General features: G+C 35.8%; 1 protein-coding gene across 1 annotated transcript in view; it reads left to right on the top strand.

The window, feature by feature from the left end:
- The window catches only part of brp (bruchpilot), a gene marked incomplete at its 5' end in the record, with an annotated part of 43,815 nt that extends 22,839 nt beyond the window's left edge, over nt 1-20,976 (top strand). Inside the window, 3 exons of the mRNA XM_065238144.1 lie at nt 4,078-4,148; nt 4,208-4,342; nt 4,409-20,976. Of these exons, the coding sequence (XP_065094216.1) occupies nt 4,078-4,148; nt 4,208-4,342; nt 4,409-4,499 (297 nt within the window). The remainder of the gene's footprint in view (nt 1-4,077; nt 4,149-4,207; nt 4,343-4,408) is intronic.
- Nucleotides 20,977-23,390: the final 2,414 nt, after the last annotated feature.

A 23,390-nucleotide genomic window follows, 5' to 3' on the forward strand; every position in this document is an offset into this window, starting at 1 on the left:
TCTGGGAGTGACTTTAGTTTTCTTACGGCGCACTTTCGGGGAGGAGCATTTTCGTTTTGAGGATCCGTTCGTTTTCAAAGGTGCGTGTACCACCGTAGAGTCACCCTCATCGGATGAGTCAGAGTCCGATTCTTCAGCTGACAAAATCGAAAATTGATTTTCATCTTGGACGGCTGATGCAGCCTTCACCATTTGTGCATATGACTGCTTGGAGCGTCCAGAGATTGAACGCTGCACTTTATCGGAGTGCTGCTTGTACATCGGGCACTCCTGCAAGGGGTGAGGATTCTCGCCACAATAAGCGCATTTTACTGATTCTTTGTGGCAAGAATCCTCTTTGTGGTTTTCACCACATTTGCCACAACGAGTTTTGTTGCCGCAATGGCTGGCTGAGTGTCCCAGCCTTTTGCAGTTGGTACAATTATATACCCTCTGTACAAACAACCGCACCGGAAAAAAAGCACCATCAACTTTGACAAAGTTTGGGAGAACTGAACCAGCGAAAGTCACCCGAAACGAGTCTGAATGCTGATAAACTTTCTTGCCATCTTGCAAAGATACTGAATGCAGTTGCCTAACATCCAGTATCTGTACCTGCTGACCGATTTTCGAGTTTTTGAAGCAACCCGATGCTCGTTTTAAATCCTCGACACTCAGACTCGCGTCGGAGACCACACCTTCTATCTCCACATCTCGAGAAGGGATGTAGATGTTGTACTCAACACTAAACAGCTCATGTTCAGCAATTTTATTTGCCACATCATAAGTCGGTGCTTCTACACGCAGTTTATTGAATCTCTCCTTATGTACCAAGATTCCCGGATACTTCCGCAGCAAATCTCTCGAAATGTCGAGAGTTTTCAAAGGTTTATTTTTAGGCCGAAAAAAGACAACCCATGGTCCTTTCGAAGACGGTTGGTAGTATCTAGTTCGCGCAACGTAGGTATCCGAAGACTCCATGAGTGTTGCGCAAAAGCGGTGCACAACCGCTTAAAAAGGAAAGAAAAAAAAAAAAAAACTAAAAAAAAAAAACCCTTCACCAATTAAACTACTTAACTACTAGATGTTAATATTTTGTTGCCCAGTGTATAAACAACCAAGCAAAACAAAAACAAAATTATCAAAAAAAAAAAAAAAAAAACTTTTCACTAGTTGCAAGAAGTTGCACCACTATAGCCCTCACAACCCTATCAGGGGAGAGGGCAAAGCCACGCGCAAAATTTTATAACAAAAGCGCGGCAATGGGCTAGAGAAGACTATTGTATAGTATACTTAACACCGGCCGGTGCCGGCTGTGTGAGCTGGTGCAGCCACTCCGTTTGCTGCTTTGTTGTTGTTGCTTGCTGCTTTGGAGTGGTGATGAGACGATGACGGTGAGATGATAGTCCACCTATAGCGTCGCTAAAGGTGGCTACTTCCTCTGCTGACTGCGGTTGCCTTGGGCACTGAACTTCGTCCACGGTAGGAATAACGCGCGATATAAAAAACCACTATGGTGGGAAAAAAAACTCCACCGGCTACGAAACCAATACCCGCAACGGAGACACGAACAAACTACGTCCGGCTACTTCAAGCTATCGGCGAGGAATGACCTATTTCTCTTATAATGTACATATATTCAAATAATTTCATAAATTAATTACGCAAAAACGAGAACCTGTTACCCACATTTCCTCAGCCCATTTGGTTATAAACAGACTTCGCACAAGCCATTTGAAGTTAACATGTAAATTATTATGGGAAATCTTAACTTTTTGTTCATTGCCTTCTAGTCTTTTTCCATATTGAGCTGCGAAACAGCTCGATAACCATTCTTATAAAAAAATTTCTCAGCCACAACTTTGCTGAAAACCGTTTCTATGTAAAACGAGACAGAAAAAAGTTATTAATTATTTAAGAGATTGGTAAACTTATGACATGATCAAGCAGCTGCTCTGTAGGCAACACTGTAATTTTTGCAGTGTGACATAGTAGCCATGATTTTTGTGTCCTATTCAACGCGCCAGAAATTGTGGGGGTGCACATACTTAATGGCTGGGTACAATTATTTACTTGTTACCCACATTCAATTTTTAGTGCACAAATGCGCAACTGTTTCTCAACTGTACACAACTAACTCGAGCAACTCAAAATCAAGTTTTTCGGGGGAACGCTGACGAATGTGGGTAACAATTATTCATTTTCGGGAAACGTGTGTGCACTTAGAACGAAGGATACTTTTCCAATCAAAATACCAAACTTCAGTACCTAGTTTTTAGCGTGTACTGCATGGCTACCCACATTTTTTTCTCTATTGCGGGTAACATTTACTCATTTGTAGGGTTAACATAGTAATCCTTTTGCAACATGGATTTACACGTTAGAAACGAGGTATTCATTTTTTTTTTTAATTTTGCGTGGGGAAGTACTCATTTTTTTTTCAAAATATGAGCTTTAGAATAGTTTTATTTTTTTTAGGTTATGATTCCTCTGACGTTCTTGCGTCATTCGTGACTTGTCCGGGCTGAGATTTGAACTCGTGTGTATTTTATGTATAGTAGTTTAAAAAAAATTAAGAGTATTATAATGTTCATTGGGCGTTTCCGTCAAACCTATTATTTCTTTTGAAAAAATATATAGTTCGTCAGTATCATTTGGTTGTTACCGATAGTTTCAAGAACATTTCGAGAAGAATACTTCTGAGAAGAATTTCATTAGATTTTTAGGTGAATTGCATGAAAATCCTTTTGATAGATCCAACAAATTTTAAATAGAACTATGAAAGTAAATTCGAAGTACATCTTAGAAACAATTCCACGATTTTTGTTAAGAGTGTTCTGCATAGAATGTCTAGACCTGTATAAAGTAAATTTTTAAGGGTATCACAGAGAGAATCTCAAGTTTATTTTAGAGGAATTCCAAAAAGAACTATGTGTAAAAAATTCATGAAAACACACAGCCAATGAGAGTAACTCAGTGGTTGAGTCAGATACGTCTCTTTGATATCACTTTGATTTATTATTAAGGACGCGATGATTAATTTGATGTATTGGTAAGGCTATCTTTACCCAAGTAACAATTTGTCACCTTTTTCACTATATACAGCTGAACAACGGCTATACCAGTGTTTTTAAGTTCTTATCAGGCTCATATATAGCCAAAAACGTTAAATAATGTGCCTAAAGTAACTTGGGTCAACTACCTCTCCACATATAGTGCTAACTTTGACTCAGTTCGCATAATTCACACAATAACTAAGGACTGTTCAAGCTATGAAACGGACATCAAGAAGTGTTTTTAACTTTTTCATCTTCCATTGTATCAATACGGTTTATTGGGGATATGTATTGATGATGATTCAATCAAAAAAATGCGCTTAAATGAATGATAATGAAATGCACAACTTCAGAATTAATCATCAAAGTCAGATCGAAATTTATGTTATGGGATTCAAATGTGTACATCAATTCAAATTTAATGAAAACTGTCCCTGAATAGCTTATAATTACGTTATTAGGAAGAATCAGCATTTCTGAGATACTATTGTCAATTTTCCAAAATTGTAAGTGTGGGACGAAACATGATAAAAATACGCAAAATCGTACAAACAGTTTGTTCTACTAAATTACTAGCACCGGAATAAAATATATCTGGTTTAACACAGTTGCAAACTGTATTCTGGTGGTCAAGTATTAATTCAAGTAATAAAAATTGCATTTTAGAGCACATGCTTCAGTTGGCACTGAAAGTGTGTGTCCATTATATAACTTGAACAGTCCTATTGTCCGTATGCGAAGCATTGTCAATATCCACAATGGATTCTACACCGCGAACGGAGAAAGTGAAACCTATAACGTGGTTTTTGAACATTATTTTCAGAAGTTTTTAAATTTGAATATTTTGTTTTTTTATGTGCAGAGATACCAACAGAACAATGATTATTGAAGATGACACAAAATGCTGTACTTCCAAATGTTTAGCTCCCACTTGCGCCGGTGTACCTTAAACAAAATATCAAAAATAAAATTCTATTTATCACATATAACCTCAATAAGAATAAGAAATTAAGCGACTTTATATGTTTTATATATTTTTTAGGCTGGTGGAACAGCTGCAGCGGCCGGAGAATTGAACAAACAGTTAACAGAAACTCAACAACAATTGGACAAGTAAGTAAACAACTGAACACCACTGAAATATTATCGTTTGATGGTATTTGCTTGAATAGGATTTCCAAAGAATTGAACGACACCAAAGAAGAGGCTAGCCGATCTGCTGCCGAAACGGAACGTTTACTCCAGTTGGTACAGATGACACAGGAAGAACAAAACCAGAAAGAAAAAACTATTATGGATCTACAACAGTAAGATTTCTAAATGATTTTGTTTTAATTTTCTTTTAATGCAAACTCCTTTGTTACTTTTTTCAGAGCTTTAAAGAATGCTCAAGCTAAACTGAAGACAGCACAATCACAGCCTCAAGACGCTGGGCCAGCCGGTTTCCTGAAAAGCTTCTTCTAAGCAACATAACGCTGGTTTTTTAGCGGTTTGGTCAAAATGAAAATCACCAGATCTCTCCTTTGTCACTTATCCAAGTATTCATTTTTCTTTTTGAGTTAAGTCCTTGAATTTGTATGATTATCTTGAATTCTTAGCTTATTTACTATAAACACGTATTGTTCCAGTGGATTCAATTCAACAACGGCTACTTTCTCATTGCACGAATCGTAAATAAGACCGATCAACATCTTGTTCATAAGCAATATATCATCTGTAAAAATTGTAAGAACGTTTCGATTTAGCGAGGTAATTGTTGAAAAATACAAACTAATACAAACAATGCTGCCATATTGATAAAACTAAGTAAATGAGATAGATAAATTACAGAAAAAGTGATATTTACGTAGTCAGTAAAGCTAATCACAACGTACTTAAACAGCGCATGAGAATTCGAGATAGTCATTGAATTATCCTTTATTAATATATATATTTATTGTATGAGGTATACATGCAGGTAACGTATATATTTTTCTATTTTTGCATGCTACTAATGATCGTCCTGTTAGAAATGGTCGTTTTTGAATATGATCCACTTGAATACCACGTTAAGTGAACCTATTTCATCAGATCAATTCAAAAAAAGATATGGGATCACTTTTATGAACATTGTTTTTAAGTTTAATCAGTAATACAAAATAATTTGACTTCTCATACACTCTAACGTAAACACTGAACATTGATTAGCGCAGTAACTATCATGTTTATCAACTCACGCTTTCTCAGAACTCAGTTCTGTTGATTCCCATCTTTATAGAGTACCACTGTGAAAAAAAACTATCAAGCGACACAATGCTCGCACTACAGGTGGAAAAGCGAATGAATTCGTAGCATACACATAACTCGCGAAATCTTGAAGAAAAGTAAAGACAAAATATAGACAATAATCTAGTGAAGCCCTGTGTAAAATAATAATCGTCATTTGGTGATGGATAGAAAGCATGCCGATTGCCGTTTCCGAACGACAAAACGCGCAAATCGCAGGGTCTTTCTGCTATTGTCAAATAGAGAACGAACAGTATTGTATTATATTCAATACAACCGCGATCACACTTTCACACAATGAACTTGATGTTAAGTATTTTTCTTTCCATATCTTACCAAAACCTTCGCATCTTTCCACAAAACCTGTATTTTCTTGCTAGTCAAATAGAATGTTTTTGTATTTTACACTATCAACGCTCACGATCTGCTTGGAAATTGCACGCCAGTTCCTAATCCAAATCCACTATAAGAAATGTTTACGACGAACAGAAAAAACACACTCTCTTCACGTTTCTATGTGCGTAAAATACAAGAAAATTTAACTCTCTCAATCTTGAGCACATTTCTGTCTATCGTTTAAAAGTTACCAATCAATAAAACACACACAAATACAAAAAACTGAGAATGTATGTACGTGTATTATTTATGTCTAATGAGCATAGTTTAGTGAAGGGACAAGAAACCTACTACCATCACAGCTGGATTGAACTTACCGATATGATATTGATATTAGCAACGCAATATTTTAAAAGCGAACCATACGCGAACAAAAGAAATAAAAAGTAAATACCTATATTTAAAACACAAATTATCAAAACTTATGAAGGCAGCGTGGAGAAACTATTACAATACGTCGTTCAAGAAGTTATTTTGTTAAGACTCTTGTTGTTACCTGATTTAAAATAATTTATTTGCTTCATTATACAGAATTAAATCTGTAGTAGAAATCAGTTTTTACAGATCCAAAATAGTAGTTATATTAAATCACAAACTGTTATAATTAACAAAAAAAAAAGAGCACAAAATACTATAAATAGAATCTTTATTTGAATTCAATCACTCCATATTTATCTAACACGGAAAATATGTTCAGTACCTTACTACGATGAATTTAGTGAGAAAACATAAAGATAAATGAAATAATTATTTAATAAGACTTACTACCTGTGTCCAGCTTCTTATCATAAGACTGTATTAATAAATAAAAATACAGAAGAAGCATATTCCCTTCTCGACGGAACAAATGATAATCTAGATCGACCAAACGAAACAAAACGACGATGTATCCGAAGTATTTAATATATTAAAGTATGCACTTGGAAACCGGTGGCTATTTTGCGTTGTATATATACATATAAAAACATAAACCGAGCAATTCCTTATATACAGCAGCAGACCGCTGAGAACCGTGAAAGTTTCACAATAATACGCAGCTATAACAGGTGTACACAATACTGCCCATCGATTTTATTTCTGTTTACTTTAAATCAACGATGGTAGTATGTTTCAAGCGGTACTATCCTCGAAAACTTATCCTATTTGCAGCGGGTGATGACATGGGATGGAATCAGTTTAATTCTGAACAATCATTTGCTAGAACTTCCTTAAATGATCGATAATAAAAGTTAGCCAACCTCACTCAGAATGGAAATAAGTGATTATTTACAGCAAAAGCATTGTAATGGTTTATTTTTCAACCTTCGTTGAATTATGGCACCGATAAAACTTTAGGTTCATATTAAAGCATTTTAATAATAAACATACTTCATTTGAATAATAGATTGTTTAACGTGTTTTCTATTATACCAAGCACATTTTTTTATCTAGTAAGTTTATTTGGAAGGCTCAATCGCGTTAGCTTTACTGAGCCGATAATTCATTGTTCATTGTTTGTAACAAAATTCACCTCATTCTAAGTCTAGTAGGAGTTGGGGCGAATCATCCAAGTTTCAATTTTAACTAACGAAATCAGGCATACATATATGTTTGCTTGCACACTGAGTTTTCTGCAAGTGTCATAAATTCTAACCATTTGAAGGAGCTATACTGCCGTTATACGCATAACTGTCCCATTTTCTATGCAATCCTTATGCACCGTGGGACTCTTATGCGTATAACGGCAGTATAACAGTAAGTAAATTAAATCAAACTATTATCACGGCAGAATTCCAGTAGTTGAATTCAAAGTCTTTCGGGAGAAGCACAGCTACGCAGCTGTAAGTATGATTAATTAACGGCATTGATTGACTGTATATGTATCTTACTAGAAATGGATTGGTTGTACTTGCAACGCTACAGTTCGAAAAAGCATGATTATACGATCCTATTTAGCTGTGAGAATTTGGAAATCAGTTATGCCATACTATAATTACACTTATTTTTCTCTCTATTCGGGACATAAATCCAATGCGGTCGGTTATTTGATCTATTCTGGTATACCCTGTGTCCTAAGTTTAGTGCATGTCGTATTACTCCATCACTATTGAGAAATGATGAAGTATTCGGTTTTGATACAGTTGTCATTCTTGCCTTTATCGCAAGCATCTGACTCTAATTGAAAGGTCCCACTCTTTATACCCTTCGGAGTGTTGGAACACGCTCACAGGTGTACCCCTTTGTCAGTCAAAAACGGACTCCTTCACAACAAAATCAAGCAATAACACCAATAATGACCATGGATTAAGCAGAATCTTAGTCTTAACCACTTCAAACTAGAAAACAGAAAATAAATTTTAGGAATCATGTAGATAACAAATAACTACCTAACTATTTTTTCCTTGTTTCAAGATGATCCTCGGTGTCCACCAAAGCCTTCTATTGTCACTATCAACAAGGCATAAACAGTAAACAGTGTTCCTTTGATTACAAAACAATCCTATTTCCCTAGTTTGAAGTAGTTTGAACTAGGCTCCGGTGGTAGATCTGAATGCCAATAACGCCTTAAGGAAAGTCTAATATACCAGGTGCTACTGGGCTAATTACACTTTAATAGCAACGTAAAGCTACACTTCAAAAACTCTGAATTGCACACGTCACATATTGATGTATTTGTAAACAAAAATTTCAACATATTACATTCATAAAGAGAGATAATCAACCCTATTCATACCTTTCTTAAAGTTATCCTTGCTCGCTTTTTACTCTCTATGTGCATTTTCACACTGCCGTACTCTAACGGAACTATCAACTCTATACTTCCATCTACTGATCTATCGTATAAAATTGCCACTTTAAGTCTGTTATTTGACGCTTAGCATCTTCAACTACATATTTCAAATACATTAAACTAAACATTTAAATACTCCAATCCAAATCGGTTTATAAACATTGAATTTTAAAATCACATGTGCTTTTATGTGGAAGTATACAATTTAATTTAAGTGCATACATTTTTCATTGAATAAAAAAAAATCAACTCACTGTGGAAAACCAAAACCTCCACTTTCAGGCTTGTAACCCGACCACCTAACGAGTTTCCCGTTTTAGAAAAAAAACGCTTAAGTGCCACCGAGGGAGTCCATCTATCGAGACTAGGATTGCCCGATTGAATGAGACCTTTCATGGAAGGTCCTGTATTTTTCCCAAGTGAATGGGCGGGAAGCAAGTTGGCTGTAAAAAATTACAGCAATGCCCAGGACCATTGATTGTGAAAATCAAAGAAATTAATTTAGCAGTCACAAAAACGATTTCTGCTAAAGATAAGTTGCTCTCGCGGATTTTATCATCACGGACAGATTTGCCAAAAACACTTCGAACGGGTGCCGTTCGAATAGAGAGATATCCTGGTTGGTTTCAGGGCCAACTCCCTCAGTAAAATACGGCAAAAATCTAAAAAAAAAAACGACCGGGAACGTGAAAATCCTTACATTCACCTTTCTAGATTCCTTCGAGAAATAATTTAAAAAATCTTTTGAACGCTAGTGTATTGGTTTATTGAAAACGCATTATATTCAGTTCAAACTACTTCAAGCATATTCATCGTAGTTTATTTCTGTATTCCTAATTTATCGATATTTCTAATTCTAGGCCTACCTATCTCAAATGCATATCTTCTTCTTCTCTCTTCTGGTAGTAATTCATGTAGTGTGCTGTGCGACGAATGGTGTTTATTTTGTGTGTGCTACAAACAACCTGTTTGGCGTTACCGGTGCTTGCACAGATCGGAAAGGGTAACGGCTGAATGAACAGCTGCCACGCCAGCGGTTATGCTATGCTAATGGCTTTAACTCACCATGCACATGGGAATTCAGTGAACATGCATGTTGACTCACTACTTGCGTGGAGGAAGTGGCGGTTGCTCGATGATGGCGACTGGTACCATGGGTACTACACGTTACTCCCAATGACGTTTATATAAGTCTGGGCCAACAGGCAGTTTGCTGGTGCCGTCACTGCCAACAGCTGTTTCGTGTAAAAAGATAAACATTGTAATGAATTCCGAAAACCACTACACATTTGCACATTTCACTAACACCAATACGCCCTTTGGCCCATACCTTGTATAAAGGAAATAGGGTTACTCCTACGAACTCCGAAACGATGCTAATGCGGACTGCACAAAGCCGATGTCGTTCTCCAACACGCTGATGCAGGAAAGCCTTTTGCTACCCTCTTCTGACCCTGACTAATGTGCGTAATGTGACGGGCTTCTTCGCAAAGCGGTATAAATCTGTTTACGAGAAATGATTTTAGACATTTTATATCCCCCAGCATGGTTTGTCAACTAGAATCTTATTTATTGGCAAAATCCAGCTTGCCGATGTCAACAGTTAGTCATTAGAAACTTTGTACAATATATAAACACATGTACGAGCTTTCAAATAATTTACATACAATCATGATGCATTGATTCAATGATCAAATGCAAATCTTACGCGTGAAGCATAATGGCACATATTTTTAAGTTGTGGAGAGGATCTACTTCTCCTCTTCCTGACTTTGACGCTCTTATGCCAGCTTTCACCTGCTCTCAACTTATTGTCTCTTGCAGTACTTCCCCGGTTATTAATTGAGAGCTTTCTAGAGTATTTGCTTGAAATCTTAATTGAAAAATCATATCGATATAAATCATAACTCACTTCACAATTGCATAAATGAGCATTTTTTCCAGGACACAAATTTCAAAGACAAACACAGTAGTCGAAGCTCATACAAAACCTCTAAAAATAAGGTTTTTATTTTTGATATTTTATATTTTTGTTAGGTTTCTCACACATTGAATAACGTTTTATCAAAATTTCATGATTATTGCATAATATTTCCATTTTTGACAACACTTTGAACATTACTAAGTCAGCTGTTTTTGAGGGCAATTTAAGGCTCACAACCCAATTTGATCACAAAAGCATTCATTTTGAAGGAGAGTAAAAACTATTATTCCCAAACTTGTACTAAAGGCTGCTCTAAACTATGAAAAAAAAAATCATTATATATGTTCAGTGGTGTGAAATACCAATATTTTTTTGTAAATGAATTCTGTACAACATACTGAAACAGATCGAAAAGGTCACATGCTATAGATTCTATGGAAAATCATTTCTACTTTTCGAATGTATGGGTCCTAGTTTGCCTCTCGTTGCCCCAAAGAACTAAGACATATTATTTATTTTTTGATCTTTTTTTGTTCCAAATTCAAACTAAATTTAATTTAATTTTAATCTAGGTGCTCCAGCTACTACAGTAACTTACCAGTCTTAATCAGAGTTGTGACCTATCACAATCACGATCGTCAAACAGCTGTTGGTAGTAACGCTTAGTACATTCCTATCAATGCAATGTGCTTATCGAAGTACTCTCCACGACCATCCATCAAGTTGACGAAAGAAGTAAAAAGCAACTGGTGAATGTCGTCTTCGATGGTGATCTATCACCGATATGGTCATTCCCGACAATCACGACACTCATCTGTGCTCGTTTTGAACCAGTTGCTGCTTTGTTTGCTTATGTGAGTGTGTTGGTGAGTGAGCCCAACAGCTTCCGTTTAATTTTGCCAGCTTTGTTTGTAACTCACACAGTCGCGCGTGCCGAGACGAACTTGGAATTCGTAGGCATTGTTTTCATTTTCTTCTGTCGTTTCGCTTTTTCTCATCATCGTTCTGCAGAAGTCTTCACTGTTTTCGATGTGTTTTACATCATCAGCAGCGAGTGTTACGTTTTGCCTGTGAGTGACCATTACTGGTGAACGTTCTGTCAGTGAAAGTCGGTTGATGCGTTGACTAGTGTCGAGTGAGTGTTTATTGAATGGGAGAGTTGAACTTAAGTTTGTCTTAAAAAATCACACCAAGCTATTTAATCTCCCGGCATTATCTAAATTCCTAGCTGTAATGAATAACACAGTATCATCTGCAAAAAGATTAATGTCGCAAAATCGGAAAACACGTCGCAAGTCATTAATATACATAATAAATAACAGGGGCCCTAATACACTTTCCTGTGGCACTCCAACGTTATTCCCTACGGGACTGGAAACATAATCATTACAAACAGTCCGTTGAGTTCTGTCAGACAAATAGCTTTCAAACCATTTATATGCAGCACTCGTAATTCCAAAGCGCTTGATTAATCTTGACAATAAAGGCTTAGAAATTGTTTCAAAAGCCCGTCTAAGATCCAAAAAACAGCAACAATCGTATCTTTACACTCGAAGTTATTGTTCCACTTCGTTTATACCAAATTCAAAGCAGTTTCACCAGAATGACCTTCCCTATATCCCGATTGCTCTGGTATCAACAAACTATTACTATTTAAATACTCCAACATTTTCTCTAATGTGTGCAACATGTTGATGGGACGAAACTCTTCGGCTTTAATCGTTCCAGCAACTTTTTGAATAGGAACCACTAGGGATTCCTTCCAAATTTGTGGCACATGTCCAGTTTGCAATGATTCATTAATAAGGTCCAGCTAGATGTGTTCAATGACATGAAAGCAATCTTGAATAACTTTAGCATGAACATTGTCTACTCTAGCCGATTTTCCTAATGCAAAACAAATAACTCTAAGTTCATCTAATGTAATTGGGTGGAAACCTTCAAACATACAACTACTTTTTGTACCATTTGTCCCTTTTCCGTTTAAGACGCAAAAGATCCAAATTGTACGAGTTGTTCGAGTTTTTTGAAAAAAACAAACTTTAGTTGATTGGTATACGTTTCAAAGCGTTTTTAAGAACAGCTGTAGATTCATCTAAGTTACCGGCCGCGAATGAAAAATCCACGCTCCTCTCAACAAGATTCGAAACAGCCTGTTTTGAATATTTCCTCCAGCGCTTCAATTTTACTAATTCATCGTTATTATTAATATTATCTACTGCTTTAATCACTAAGGTCTCATGATCCGTTATTTTCAAATCATATTCGTACCTGAACAAATGGAATCCAAATTTGAATAAACGTGGTCAATTAAAGTTCTACTGTGGAAAAACAGCTAAACGCTTCAAATGATTTGAATTATAGTTACCAAGCCAATAAATATTAAAATTACCAGCTAATATATTTAATTTACTAGAATCAAGGAATGTCTCGAGTCAGTTCTCTAAAACTTCAACAAAACGCTGGTTACTAGAACTGGGAGAATGATACAAAACACTATAATTCCCATATTTATGCCACGTACAACTGAAATGCCCAAGAACCAGTTGCCATCAATAACTTCGATGGTACGAAGGATGAATTGAACTGATTCTTTGCTATGCTATTTATTGAAACGGAAGCTGCTTTTCTTCTGATCAAAAAGTCTTTTATGGAGCAAACATTCTGAGCTAAATGCGCGATGACTGTGCAGAGCATGTTCACGCCAAATAGCAAATCGATTGAACAAGACTTTATTCGATTTGAATGAAATTTTCCACATTGTCTATTGCTACCTGATATGTGTGTTGCTGATAAAATTTTTCTATTAATTGTTTTGAACTAATTGTTTTGAAAAGCTTAAGTTAAAAAGAGCTATTATTTTTTCAAAAAAACATATTTAAAAAACGACCTGTTTATTACGATCGAACGTATTAAAAGAAGTTGTGGGATAGTATCATCAATCCTAAAAAGTACATTAAAACGCTGACTGAAGAGTTATAACATGTTATAACGGTTGTCAAATAATTGCAACACAGAAACCACCATCAAGATAGCGCTATAACATGTTATAACTCTGTAGTCTGAACGTACAAACGAAAAATCCTTGTCAACTTTTGTTGGAAAGTAAAATTGATAATTTCCTCCTACGAATTTTAAAATTATTTTTGTGAAAATCCCTGAAGTCATGCCCTCAAATTTGACGTACAGTGCTAGATAAAATGCTCAGAAATGTTTTTTTTTTTACTTTTTCTTCTTGTATACGTTTTTAAAATAAAATTATACTAAAAATGGATTCTATGCATCATTTTTAATGAACCAACTTATATCAACATTTTCCCTTTTTTTTTCCTTTGTTCGGGACATAACACTACTGCGACCAGTAATTTGATCTATTGTAGTATAGCCCGTGTCCTTAGTTTAGTGCATGTCGTATTACTCCATCACTATTGAGAAATGATGAAGTATTCGGTGTTGATACAGTTGTCATTCTTGCCTTCATCGCAAGGAATCGATTCTAAATGAAAGGTCCCGCTATTTATACCCTTCGGAGTGTTTGAATACCCTCCAAAGGCGCACCCCTTTGTCATTCGAAATGGGATTCCTTAGCAATAAAAATAAGCAATGACACCGATAATGACCATGCATCAGAACCCTAGTCTCAACCACTTCAAACTAGAGAACAATGAATAGAAGATTAGGAATCACATAGATGAAGACTAACTAACTCATTTTTTCCTTGTTTCAAGATCATCCTCGGTACAGGCAACCCGAGGACTTATCACTATCAACAAGGCATAAAAAGGAACAAGGACTAAGATGTGTTCCTTTTATTGCTGAAAAATCCTGTACCCCTAGTTTGAAGTAGTCAAGACTAAGATTCGGTGGTAGATCTTACATCCCGTAACGTACCACGAAAAGGTGATCTACGCACGTTACGGGGCAACATTTTCCCTTAGTTCATATGTTCTCAAGCTAATGTGAATTAGTGGTTGGCAGTACCCTCTCAGATTCCAAATGACACTAACGGGTGTAAAGAATTTGACTTATTTGTTTCCAGAAAAATCATGACAAATTTTTGAACAGCCCTTGATGCCCTTTTTTAAAAAATTCACAATAACTTGAGAAAAGATGATCTCAGTAAACTATTTGAGGGTACAACTTCAGCTTTCTTCTAACAAAAATTGATGGGCGGTTCTTTTGACAAAATAAGCAAAGTGTTTTAAACACTATTTTGCGGTGATTTTCGTATCAGTGTATATTTTTTCGCTTAGACCATGTCTATAACTTCATTACTTTGTCAGACGTCAATTTTATCAAATATACTGTTTTCAAGTTATGATTTTTTAATTAAAATTCAGCCCATTTTTTAATGGAAAATGTCATCATAGGTAGCCATACAGATATAAACAAAGTTCACTCAAATTTGAAAGGGTCGAAAATAGTTATTTTTATCTTCATTATGGTATAAGCCAATTAATAAAATAGACTGAAAAAAATACAGATCATCAAACTTGAAATAATGAGAATATCTCTGCATAACTTCATCATGCCATCGGGTTCCTTTTAGCATTGGCTTTGTTTTTTCTTTATTTATTTTTCTGAGTCACTGGATGAATTGGCAAACACGCAGACCTTCAAAATACCATTAGTTATTTGTCAAAATAATGTTTCATGCGATTTTATGCTCCCTCATTTAAACTATTGCCTATCATTGTACCTAACAACAAAGAAGTGGCTGTTGTTTAATTTATAATATTCACATTAACACATTTAAGGTTATCTGTGACTTAACAGCATATAACTGTATCTAAAGTAATGTTCAAGAATTATGTTTGCTTAGTTTAATCCGATCCAATGGGAAATCAACTTAGATCAAACCACCTTGCACCATGTTTTGCTTGTTCAAATGTAAAACAAAACAATGTTATTTAGACATTGCCATATATTCTGTCATCATCATTGCTCAAGTAAAAGCATTTTTCCTTGTTTCAAGATCATCATCGATGGTCAACTCGTCGTTAACGTAACAAGAACTAAGATGTGTTCCTTTGATTACTGAAAAATCCTGTTCCCCTTGTACAAGCATGGGAAAATGCATTCAATCGCGCGAGCACCACAGAAACTAAATAGCCATCCTCACCTACAAACAGATTGCTGAACGAGTGTAAATTCTTCCAAGCAAGTGACTGCAGGTAGACCAAGTGCCCATGCTCTACCTATTCCATGCATTTTGGAAATTCCAAAATCCAATTTTGATCTTGACGTGTTTGGTCTAGTAAACAGTTTTTCTTCTTATTATTCTCCGTCTTCTACTTCTTCTTCTGCTTCTTCTTATTCTTCGTAATTCAAGCTTATTGCTTATCATATATTAGCTTATTGCGTGCTCTCAATTTAGTGTTTTACACACTTTGATTTTTCTACCGAGTTCGGCTGTGCAAATCTCGGCAAAACTAAGTTTCACTGTGTCAAAAGTGACATTTGATTACTGAGCCTCGGATAATGCTTAGCTGAATCTCAGCAAACATAAGAAATGTTTGCTGAGATCCCAGTAAAACTTGTTTTGTCGAAATTTGCACAGCCGAGCTCGGTAGAAAAAAGTAAGTGTGTAGTTGCACTTTCACAGTTATTGATTGAGAGGTTTCGATGCCTGTACCATTTTTGCATTAGTATAATTATGTGGCAAGTACAATAATACTATATATTCCCAAGGAAGTCGAGAAATTTTCCCGAAAATTTCCTTGAACCCAGTCACCTTCAGCATGGTCTTGCTTTGTAGCTGCACCTTTACCGACGGAGGCCCCGTCTGACCCCGTTACAGTGCACATGACATTGCTCGAAATGTTGTTATTGCCGTTTCAGGGAAAATAATTCGACGCAACTGACAGCCATACCATTTTGTCATCTTCAAATCTTGAGTGATATAAAAACCAAAAGCAAACAATGTTCTGGAAGCTAGCTCGGAGCTCTCAGTGTATGGATGGAATGGCTAGTAGAACTGTTTGAACTGCGTCTTTGGATGATTGTTCGATATCTCCGACCTATTCTCACGATCCAAGTCGAGGTAGAATCAGCGGTCATTAAATTGGTTTCCTTCCCTATAGGGATCTGTATACAGAATTTGCAGGAACGTTGAAATATGCCAGAACATCACGCTCCCATAACACCGAGGCCTTTTCAGATTTGCGTACACGGCCGATAGTCAAACCCCTTCGATATCGTTTGCGAGATCAACGAAGGGGAAGATACCATTCGCTAACTCCGAAATTCCTCAAGTGTTGTTACCAATTCTATGATTAAATCAAAATTAGTTTTTGTCATTGTGGTTTGTTTTGGTCGTTTTATTCCCTCAAGTGCGTATGTTGCTTTGATAGTGCCCGATGAGATAATTCCAATGCTGTACTCCCAATAAATGTATTTGAGCATTTCCTTGGCTATATATAGACTCGGAACTGACTACGGAAGGGACAGCAAATTGTCTCACTATAGGATTGGACAAGTATGACAGTACCCTCTTAAGTGGGTCATACATTTATAGTCCTTAACAAACGGTAAAAGTTAGTCCTTGGAGCCGTAAACGTCGAAATATTTTATCGAAATCTGAGGTCTTACTTCTAAGTGTGAGGTTATTGAGAATATACAATCAATATTTGACAAGGATTTTTTTTTTTTGCAATTGGAGGAACTTTGTAATGTGATCATATTTTCAATATCAACGTTAAGTTTTCATTAATTTGTTTACCTTAAGATTACCATTGAACAGATCCACGCCATATTGGTAATGGGCCAGATACGAGTTTCTCTAATTTGGATGATAATTAAAATAAACTTTCGGTAAATCATGTTGATTTCTAAAATAAAATTAATAAACTGGATGTTTTCTCTTCATCGTAAATCTATTGAAAATCTCTCAAATCCTTGAGTTTTGTTATAATTTCTTAATGGGACATTTATTTTTTAATGAATGATTTTTGTAATTTGTAAAATAGATTTCATACAATTTGTTATCACACGCCAAAATCAATGACTATTGAGCTGAAGTTATTATCAATTATGGATATACGCTTTAAAAAAAAAAAACTAAAAGGGACGTAGGACTACGTGGTCTTATATAATAGATCTTATTTTTTAACTGCAGCAGGAGCTTGTATTTTGTGTAGGAATAGTAATTTGAGCGGGGTTCTCTCTGTTTATACTCTTTAGTATGACGCGCTTGGCATAGATGGCCCACAGAAACTCACGAAGAGCTACTAATTCCGAGCAATAGCGGTGCGGCTTCCTCTTCCTTATATGGATGCTCATGTGGGCTGCAGCTCGCTGCATGCAGGCAGCTTTTCGTTGTCTACTGGAGAACAACGCCACGTGCCGAAAGCACTGCTGCTGCTGATGCCGACGACCGGATATCACCACACACGATAATTCGAACTGAATCCGATCAGCGGTTGAGGTCCGCCTTGATCGCAAGCAGCTTGCGGGGAACCTTTCGTTGTGTACCGGAGAACACCACCACTCACCACGCGATTATTGAATAAACACCGTTTGGTGAGACCGGATAGAATTCAACTTTGAAATCTGTGTTAGGGAAATCGCTTTTCGCAGGTAATCGGTGATAATTTTAATTATCATAGCAACAGTTGCACATCCGTGAATTTTTCCATAGTGACGTTTTAAAAAATGATAAAGCCTTGAATCAAGCAGATGCGTAGGAATATTTCTGATCGATTGGTGATAAAATTATTGAAATTGGTCCAGGGGCAGCTGAGTTATTAACGTTCAAAATCTTTCATAATTTTGTTACATGTTCCATTTTCGGTTTTCACAAAGTGTATCCCCATATAGAAATCAAAGACGTAGTCCTACGTCAAAATAACATTGGAGTCAAAATGGCCTACCTACTTTTTGAAAGCTAATCATCCTATCCAACTTTCAATGAATTTGGAGGAATTTGGCAAGATTTTAACTTCTACTGGCAAGTTTCATGTGGAACTGCTTTATTACACATTTAAGCTTTGATAAAGAGAAAAGATTAACTAATCATCGTCTTAATTAGAGTTGGTGTTTAATGAGTCACGCCAGGAGTGAAGCCAAGTCTATTGAACTGTCAAACCGGCTACCTATCGTGAAAAGCAAACAAACATTACGATGCTATGAAAGCTCCACGAAAGTTATTGCAATAAAATATAAACTGTATTCGAATAAATAATCATAATCACGCAGTGAGCTTTAAATTGGCATGGGATACAATGGGTAATGATCAGTAATGAGAATCTGTAATATTTGTTTTTAAGATAATTTGACAATTTCACTGATATAATGATTTACTTCTGCCTCTAATTCGTTTTCTCACTAAAAGTAATTTGAAGTTGATGCAGAAGTCCTCTGTTGCCAAGAGAAAGCGAAGGAAATCTTCTGAAAACCATAATGCGAGCTCCACCGTTTTTCTCTTGACGGGACTATTATACAAAGACTCTAGACCTAATAAAAAAAAACTCCATATTTTTTTAATCAAGATAAGGAAAACTTCACACACTCTGCTCAAGTGCGTTGATGTTAATTCATTTCAGCTAGGATATGTGTACCAGTAATTGTTCTTATGATAGTTTATTTCAATTATAGCTTATAGGAATTCCATAGGTAATAATTGAAACACACCATAATAGAAACGTATAGCCATAAGTGGTGTACCTACACCGGTAATTGATGGTTATTGGGTTTTCCAATCCAAAAAGTTTGCAACGAGCTTCGATGGTGGTGTATCATATCACGAGACTAAATTAAAAGCCTTTAAAAAAGTTAATTTGTTCACTGATTCTACACAAATATTATTATGTCTTATAGTCGAATAAATTAGCATTTAAAACTCGTCTCCCACCTATTGATGTATGGCTTCAATTGCTACAAAAAGGGCATCTAATAAAATATCGTCTTGTCATTTTTTGTTCCGTAGTACCTAGATTGCACTGCTTAAAAAATATCACGTTGCTTAGAAATACGTTCAATATATTAATTTCTTTTGCTGATTCATCAAACCGACAAATTATTCAAAAAAAAATATCATAGATATGTGACACGAATCACTAACAGTCACACTTTGCTCAAACGGAACGATACAAATCATTAAAGGAATGAACCATTTGAACTAGGCAAAACATGTTTGGAAAAGTTTCACACAAACACATTTCAAATCCGTATTTCAAAGAAACTATAAATCAATCACCGAAACAAACAGACAACCTTTATTCCCTTAACCAAACTTTTATATTTCAATCCTTAATATATTAGCAAAAGTGAAAATATGTGGACAATGGACCATTACTAAAGTAAATAAAATAGCATCTCATAAATACAAATTGTTGTTGAAAATACAATCATCTATGTTCATCGAGAACAACGTGGAATCATGAACATAAACAATTTCGCACATATTGAATCGCGTGAATCCGTCAAATAATTGAAAACAAACGAAAAATTTATCTATGTTCATTTCAAAGCGTATCTATAAAACACTACATAGGAACATTCGCGAAACACAAAGGAATCAGCCACAACTGTTAAAAGAAGATTCCATAAAGATGTAACATTATTTCGAATAGTACGGATAATCTAAAATCACGTTTATTTTAACAGTGAAGAAATTTATATAATGTAGAATATTTTATTTCTTTCACATATCTCGAAAATCACGATTATAAGATATACTAAGATAATAAACTAAGAGCGCATTAAATCTGGTTTAGAGAGAAACAAAACCTGCAAATACGCTAACTGTAAAATTACCAATTAAGTAGTTAACTATATTTGAAACAATTCAACCCTACAGCGCAGCTTACAATAACAGCATCGCTGGCTGATTCCTATACAGACTATCCAGCATTTTAAATATTGTACTTTACAATGTTACTATCAATTGAGCTGAAATTTTGAGAAAAAAAAAACTAACACTGTTTTGTGTTCTACATGTTTTTGTTTCAAAAACTTGCTAAAATATGAAATGGTAAATTTATCTTAACAGTACCAGTTTTTGACTCGTTAATTTTCGTACCTGTACTTTCCCGTTGTTTGCTAGAAATATCATCTATTCTAGTAAAATATTTAAATTCATCATTATTTCGTACAATTTTACCTAGGAGCTCACTATTATGTAAAACATCGATATAACGCAAATGCTGTATCCTAGACATAAAAAGGCCATGCCAAAAATTCAGGTCAATTGATAACAACAGAACAAAATTACATAGTGTTAAAGTTGACTAATTTGTAAGTAATCTAGCCTTCGCTGCTATTATTTAGCACTGTATATGGTCGTATCAAAAACGATAAAACAAGAAAATTTGATATTTGGATATTGCATCGCAAAAAAATAACAATCTGTATAGAATAGAACGAAAATGAGTAGAAAGTGCACATAGTCGGAAAATGAAGCAGGTAAGGGGATAAATTAGACAAATCAGATAAATACCAAAACCCTAAGAGAAAGTTTAACCGATCCGATTACTCTGAGTTCAACAAACAGCAGGTGCAGAAGGACATTAATCGGTACTCAAACGCAAATGTAAATCAAAGGAAACTTACACAAACTGATCGACGCTACTTGGTGTGTGCAAATAGTTAAGCGATATTACAAATGTTAATATTATTAATTATATGAAATAATCTGTGCATGTTTTATTTAAGTAAAATATCACCACTAACGCCTTTTTAAAGAACCTGTTATCTGTGTTTGGTAAGAAGACGTTCGATTGTAAAGATAATGTGGATTCCTTTTTAGTTCAGCTTAGGTGAACTGAATGCACATATCGAATGGTTGCTACTCCGTGATTGATCAGAATCAGAACCAGTGAAATTGCACACACGCTATTTTGAGGCTACTCATTTTTGAGTCGAAAACCACTAAGTCTAGCCAAAAGGGAAGTTACTCAAAAATGGGTAAACACGCCTTCACTCAAATTTCAATAAACGTTCCTATGGACGAAACTGGGTAACGGTTATCCAGATGATGATATTTCTCAACTGAGTAAACCTTACCCATTTCGATAGAAACGAATGAATGCCAACCTCCCCCCCTCCCCTAATAAACGAGCACGATACATGAACGACACCAGAAACCGTTCTACAATACCACGTATTTTTGGGATTATAGCACGAATAGGTTGTTAGGCACTCGTTATGATTATTTTCTATGCGGGCCATCAATGCTTTATACATAAATTATTTCGTCCAGAAAGAATAAAAAAAACCAATATGAAAATGATAATTTTGTATTTATTGATACCAACCCATTTCGATAACCCAATTGTAATCTGTCAATCGGTTTTAACAGTAGTAAAAACAAAAATTATATATATTATATATATTTAAATTGCTTCAGCGAACAATTGCTTCGAACAAACCTCGATCACACACTTTCGGGAAGTGTTTGTTAGAGTTTATCGCTGATGTTTGACTCACTGCGCAAAACTCGCCTTGTCACAAGTTCAAACTGCACTATTCTGAACGTACACGCTCGTTCTATTTTACTCAAAATAGAGTAACTTCTACTCAGTTTCGTTTTTTCATGCTAAATGTCAAAAACTGAGTAACATTATATATGAAAAGTGACTTTTACTCCTTTGGTTTGTTTTTTCCGTCGATCTTGTTTTCCGTGCTGAGCACCAATGCTACCGACGTGCCAGGAAGGCAGCTCCCACACCTGGACCCTACCTATCGACCCATCAACTCATGAACCGGGTACCAACGGCTTTACTTCCCATCCGAAGGAAGGCGTGATCAGAGATGTTATGCCTCAGAACATCCCGGCGGCGCCGACTGGGATTGAACCCAGGCCTGCTGGGGTGAGAGGTAATCACTACACCACCGGCGCCGTTGACTTTTACTCTGGTTGTCTTAAATTAATACTTACTCACTTTTGAGTTATCCCTCACAAATTTTACTCATCGTGTTTTGTCAAGCTTGAAAACTCTTCATTTTCGCCCCTTGCGTCCTGTTTACACTGTATTTTGAAATGTTTAGTTAAAAGTGCCCTTGTGAATCAAATTACTTGATAAATAAGCTGAAACTCCAATACAGCAACTCCAGAAACCTACGATTTACAGCTGCAGTTAGGTGGCAGCCGAACAAAATCCCGAGCCGTGACATAACCTGGAATTTAAAGTTGAAGGTGGCTCGAGATTTGCCATATCAGAGGAGAAGGTTGGAGTCTAGCGGATGAAGATACAAATGGTTTTCCACTAAACTGAGCTACCGATACACCTCAAACCGTTGCACCGTTTCGTGTGCTCTAATCGATGGCTGTAGGACGGATCTATCTCTCTAATTTGGTAGTCATTATATGGAATACTATCAAATTAGAGAGATATCCATCCTACAGCCATCGATTAATTTATTGGAGCTATTTCATCCCAGCGCCAATCAACAAGCACAATGGTATGTTTCTCAACTGATTCCGTGGACGTGTAGATATATCAAATTCCCTTCCATTTCAGGAGCACCAATTTCCAGTCTGCGAGAGGGTTTTACCAAGATGTTCTTCAATCCAGAATGTGGACATATTAAAATAACTTTGCATTGTCATGATAAATATTTTTGAATAAAAATCGCTAGATATGTCCATGTTCCTAATATTGTATTTAATGACAAACCCAGTTACTCATTTTCAAAAATATTGATTTTACAAGAACTGAGTAACGTTTACTCAGTTTCGCTTATTTTTCCAAATACAGAACTGAGTAAACGTTACTCTAAATTTGACAAATGCATTCATTACTCAAAAGTCAGTAACTAAGAGTAGTTCCACTTTTAACGAAAGTGAGTGGATGTTTACTCATTTTTGAGTAAAATTGAACGAGTGGGATTGTTTTGTTTCGTCCCAAAGCGCGAAGTGGAAAGCGAATTTTAAAGTGGTTTTGGTCGTGAAAATAAGGATACCAGCGGCCGGTGGCTGGCCAAAACCTCAAAAATTAAAGTTAATATTTTTTATTTCAATATTTTTTTATCATTTTTACATGCTAAGAGTTTCTTAAAT

The sequence above is a fragment of the Ochlerotatus camptorhynchus genome, unplaced genomic scaffold (assembly GCF_037179485.1).
Source record: "Ochlerotatus camptorhynchus isolate MF236.1 unplaced genomic scaffold, CSIRO-AGI_Acam_v1.1 ptg000715l, whole genome shotgun sequence".
NCBI lineage: Eukaryota > Metazoa > Arthropoda > Insecta > Diptera > Culicidae > Ochlerotatus > Ochlerotatus camptorhynchus.